We start from the raw sequence: 5,421 nt of genomic DNA, 5'->3' as shown, positions 1-5,421 counted from the left end.
TGAGTACTGTGTGTGTGTGGTGGTGAGGTCTCATATAACCCTGGATCACAGAGATCCGTCTCCTCAGTGCTGTAATTAAAGACCTGCACAGCCATGCTGCCTGGCCTGAATACTTAGTTTGATGTAGATTAAAGCTGTATCTTCAACAAATAACTGGGGGGCGGGGGGGCAGAATTCTATACAGAAAATTATGCTGAGATGTACAACTTCATCTCATAAACTCAGTTGTCAAGGCACTCTATGAAGGCACTCAAGTATGTCACATCAGAGAATCCTGAACTGAGATCAAGAGTCAGAAGGCTATCAGAGGAACCTCAGGGCCCTGTCACTTCAGATTGGGATCCTTGGAGCAGTTGTTTTAGTTGTTTTCTACATTCTTTGAGCCCTTTGGTAGACAGATACTGTAACTGTTCTTCTGAGAGGCTTGGTGACAGGCCAGTGTTCCATCTAGCTCTCTTGCTGGCTTTGTTCTCTGGACATCTCTCCATAGTTTTTATCATATCCTAGCCAACTGTTTTTGTCATTTCCAGTTGGTCTGAGTGTAACCTTCTTGGGCAGTTTGAGTTCCTTGGCTGAACAGCAGGGGATGGTTTGGTTTTGTAGACTGCTATGCCCCCCCACAAATGAGCTTCCCTTCACTCATATCTGTGGGCTGGTTGCCATTCTTCCCGATGCCACCAACTTTTTTTCCTTTTGGCTCCTATTTCATTTCTGACATTTCATATTCTTCCTTGAGCTTCAAATTTGCTATCTCTGTCTAAGTTAGGATCACTAAAAAATTAATATCTATTACAGGTGAATGACTACTGCTTATAAAATTTCCAAGTAATCTGGTAACATACCATACACATTCTGTTTTCATCATTAGACATTTTAAAACAATGTTTTAATATCAGTGTAAAAGTATTGGAATGTTTTATAGTTCATTTTTTACATTAATTATAAACTGACTGGCCTATTAGCTCAGGCTTCTTATTAACTCATAACTTCTGTTAGCTTATCTGCTTCCTGTGTTGGATGACAATTGTAGACTGATCCTCTTCCCAGAATTCTCCTGTTCTTTATAGGTCATTTTTACTTGACACCTTGGACATATGTACATGCTGTGGTTTTGAGTGGAGAGTTCCCAAACCAGATCAGCCTAGTGATACTGTGTATTGTTAAGATGTCAGCACCCTGTTTTGGGTTTTGAAAGGCATGCTGAAATATCTCACAGTAACTGTAGACAGCTATGCTTGTTGAAGTTCTCGGTTTTTGGCAGCATGTATTTTGGGGTTCTTTCTGTAGATGAATTGAGCCTTTCTGTTACTGGGCAAGAACCCTCGTCAGCTCCCATATGGATGATGTCCATTTACTACAGTGTCTGCTGCCCATTCATTTTTTTAAAATATTTATTTATTTATTATGTATACAATAGTCTATCTGTGTGTATGCAGAAGGCCAGAAGAGGGCACCAGGCCTCATTNAATATTTATTTATTTATTATGTATACAATAGTCTATCTGTGTGTATGCAGAAGGCCAGAAGAGGGCACCAGGCCTCATTACAGATGGTTGTGAGCCACCATGTGGTTGCTGGGAATTGAACTCAGGACCTTTAGAAGAGCAGGCAGTGCTCTTAACCGCTGAGCCATCTCTCCAGCCCCTGCCCATTCATTTTTACAGTGAGTGTCTTATAGGTTGGTCCTGCATTCTTATCCAGTCTAGCCTTCTAAAGGAAACTTTACATTCAGTAACAATATTTAACATGGCCATTGCTATTGCTGGCTTCCTTTTCTTTGCCCTTGGCTTCCTTTTCTTTGAAATCTATGACAGGTTAAATACTTGGGATACAGATCACAGATGTAAATGGGGTTTAAATAGTTTTGTGCTTTGAGATAACATCACTGAGCTTCTGCTATATCAGATTGTACCTACCTAAGAAATAGAAATTTGAGACAGGGGGAATCACCTTGTATTTTCATGCATATTTACAGACTTTTATGAAATTTTTCTCCAGCTGAGATTCTTACCAGTTTTAGAAAAGAGTGTCACAGACAGACTGCTGTATCCAAATTCACTCAAGTCAAGCTAAGGAACTGCTACTGAAATTAGCAACTGTCGTCCGTCTAGCTTAGTGAGCTGTCAGCCCATGTATAAAGCATTTCCCATCATATTCCTAGGTCATCCAGACCACAGGCCGGCCCCACAGCAAGTCAGAAGATGGAATGCTGTGGGGTAATGCTCTTGTGCACTGTAAAGACTTATTGCTCATTGGTTTAATAAAGCACTGATTGGCCAGTAGCCAGGCAGGAAGTATAAGCAGAGCAACAGACTTAAGAGAATTTATGAAAGAGGAAAGGCAAGGGGGCTGGAGAGATGGCTCAGTGGTTAAGGGCATTGCCTGCTCTTCCAAAGGTCCTGAGTTCAATTCCCAGCAACCATATGTAAAGAGATCTGGTGCCCTCTTCTGGCCTTCAGGCACATACACAGACAGAATATTGTATACATAATAAATAAATAAATATTTTAAAAAAAAAAAGAGGAAAGGCAAGAGAGTCACCAGCCAGATGCAGAGGAAGCAAGATGAGAATGGCTTAATGAGAAAAGGTACCAAGCCATGTGGCTAAACATAGATTAGAATGAGTTAATTTATATTATAAGAGCTAGTTAGTAATAAGCCTGAGCTAATAGGCCAAATGGTTTATTAATTAATATAAGCCTCTGTGTTTCTTTGGGGCTGAACATCTGCAGGACCAGACAGAACAGAAACTTCCATATAATGGAAGAGACATAAATCATAGTTAAATGATCAAAAAGATCCTTTATTTAATGTAGACATTAAAATAATTTATAGTAGTTAAATGCCTCTTAAATATACATGATACCTTCTGAAGCTAAAAGTAATATGCATTCAACCAGTTTTAAAATCTATTAGAAATATTAAACAAATGATAGTTAAAAAAAAAATCTCCTATGAAGTCCTCTATGAAAGGAAATTGTAACAAGTTCCTGATTAGACAGAAACCGTTCCCTCTCCAAAGGAGAATGAGAGAAACGTAAATAAATACAAATGTCTGCTTCCTGGGTTTGTACTAATAGACCCAAATCCTGATATTTATTTTGTTTTCCCTGGATAAACAAGAATCCCTTAGCAGCAGCTCAGAAATAACCCAAGTCCCAGTGAAGCACCTTCTGTTCCTGTGATGGTAACCTTCTACCAAGGTTCTTGTCTGCTGGGGTCTGCAGCATCCTTCATAAAGCACCTTGATTTATAGCAGGTATGACAAAACCTGGCAAATTATGTTGTCTCCATCCAGGGCCCACCTTAACCTTGTAGGCGCCACTGTTGGGAGGAGGAGCCATCACAGATGGCCATGCCAACAGAGCCCTTCTGATCCGTCGGGTCTACCACTTTTAGGCACTGTCCAACAGACACTTGGTATAGCCTATTGTTTTTCTGGAAAAAAGAAAAAAGGACTTTTTATTTAAAAACATTCCTGCAGCATGCAGAAAAGATGTCGAACCATTAGGACTAGTTAAAGCCCATGTTTATAAGCAAGAGCCTCACCCCAAAGGTCCACTGCTGAGATCCTCCTGACCCATGGCACTTCATGAGTCGAGGTGGGTCTGAAGAGCGAGTTTCTGACATATCGAGGCAAAGGAGGTTGTTCAAAATCAACTCATGCTCTTCATTATAAATCCAGATCTAGTGATAAAAACAAACAAAAGAGATTTTAAAAAAAAAACGACACTTGTTGCTTTAGGTACTGAATGAGGGCCTGGATAATACTTCACAATGTGCTCTTCGTGGTCTTCCCAGCAGGTACAATGGTCAGAGCACTCCCTCAACTATTCGAAACAATGAACTGGGAGATGAGGGAGGCCAAAAGATGTCTCAGTCACTGGGGACTGTTGATTTAACTGAATAAAAGTGATTGTGTCACTGTAAATCATTTCCAGTTTCCTTAATTCAGAGACCTGTAAAGCAGATTATTACCACAGTCCTCATCTGCTGGATGATGTGCATAAGCTGTTCCAGTCCAGCCCTTCTGCAAATATCACACCCCAATTCCAGCTCACAATGTCTGCTGTGAGACCTGGGCCAGCCAACCTGAAGCGGGGTTCCCTTTGGGTGTGGATGCACATAATCTTGGTTTCTGGCCCAGGCCTCAAACAGGATGAATACAGATGCAGTGAGAAAATTCCCACAGGTGCCATCACAAAAGGAACTCCACCAGGGACTAGAAAGCAAGCCCTGGTTGAATCCTGTACTGGCCGCTTGAAGCCAGTATGACTGAGGAAGTGCACTGTTTATTAGGCTTTGATTAGAAGTAGCTATATATCAGCGTAATCCTGCATGGCTACATCATTTCAAACCATTTACCTTGGGCAAGTGGAGAAAAGGCGCCTGCTGCCAAGCCCGATGACCTAAGTTCCATTCCTGTCCCCACGTGATCAGAGAAGAGCACTGACTGCTGCAACTTGTCCTCTTACCACCATGTGTGCACTCACATAATAAATTGATGCTTTGTTTTTTTAAGGCAGTATGTTCTAGAAATGTCCAAGTATACATCCCATTTATCAAAAGACCCAGGTGTTTCTCCCATCCCTGTGTGATAGCAGTGCACCAATGAAATGAGCGACCGTCAACACGGGCAGTCCTGACAACTGGGAATTTAAATCACTTTAGGTTGTGCCGTCAAATAACAAGCCTGAACTTACAGTAACAAACTGAAATGCTATTTGCTTACATTTTAATATTTAATATTGAAAAGACAAACTAACTGGAATTAAGTAGATGGAGTAAACCAAAATTCTGTTGAGATGTCCTCTAATGAGCTGTAAAAATTGGTCAGAAAAATCTGACGCTCCTCTACTGAGGACTTAAAGTTTGAAGAACAGCACGCCCCTACCACAGTAAAAAGCACAAAGGTCTAAACAATTGACAAGCAATGATGAGAGGCAGAGAAACAGAGAAGACAGAGCAGTTATTTTAAATGATCTCTAGAGTCACTTAAGAGAAGTCTGATGGTCTGCATCTGCCCACATGTGCTTTCCTTCTGCGTCACCCACCTGAGTCGGGTCTCCATAGTCACAGGCCTTAAGCAGCACCAGGCCTCCTTTCTGGCTGGAGCGGCCCTGGGCTACCAGGCATTTGTTGGTCTGCAAGTGGTAGAGCTGCAAAAGAGAACGGTGTTCTTGAGGACGCCTATGCAGACAACTTGGTGCCTGAGGGATGTGTGCTTGGCATGAGAAATACTCTTCCAAGTAAGAACCTAGGAGCTAAGATGAAGCCAGGCCTGGTGACTTAGGCCTATAATCCCAGCACTCATGGAGCTGAAGCAGGAGGATCATAAATTTGAGGCCAACCTGTGCTACACAACAAAACCCTGTCTGACCTTTCTTTTTTTTTAAAGTACACTATGTTTATGCTGACTCG

At 41.5% G+C, this 5,421-nt stretch overlaps 1 protein-coding gene across 1 annotated transcript in view; it reads right to left on the bottom strand.

Moving 5' to 3' along the window:
• Nucleotides 1–2,782: 2,782 nt before the first annotated feature.
• Galnt11 (polypeptide N-acetylgalactosaminyltransferase 11) overlaps nt 2,783–5,421 on the bottom strand; it is a 34,664-nt gene continuing 32,025 nt past the window's right edge. The window contains exons 7-9 of the mRNA XM_050123732.1: nt 5,055–5,264; nt 3,550–3,687; nt 2,783–3,438 (exon numbers count right to left, since the gene is read on the bottom strand). Coding sequence (XP_049979689.1) covers nt 3,307–3,438; nt 3,550–3,687; nt 5,055–5,264 — 480 coding nt within the window. The 3' untranslated portion in view covers nt 2,783–3,306. The remainder of the gene's footprint in view (nt 3,439–3,549; nt 3,688–5,054; nt 5,265–5,421) is intronic.

Source organism: Alexandromys fortis, unplaced genomic scaffold (assembly GCF_014885135.2).
Source record: "Alexandromys fortis isolate MF-2015 unplaced genomic scaffold, M_Fortis_MF-2015_v1.1 scaffold_217, whole genome shotgun sequence".
Lineage (NCBI taxonomy): Eukaryota > Metazoa > Chordata > Mammalia > Rodentia > Cricetidae > Alexandromys > Alexandromys fortis.
This window is presented reverse-complemented; position numbering and strand designations above follow the sequence as displayed.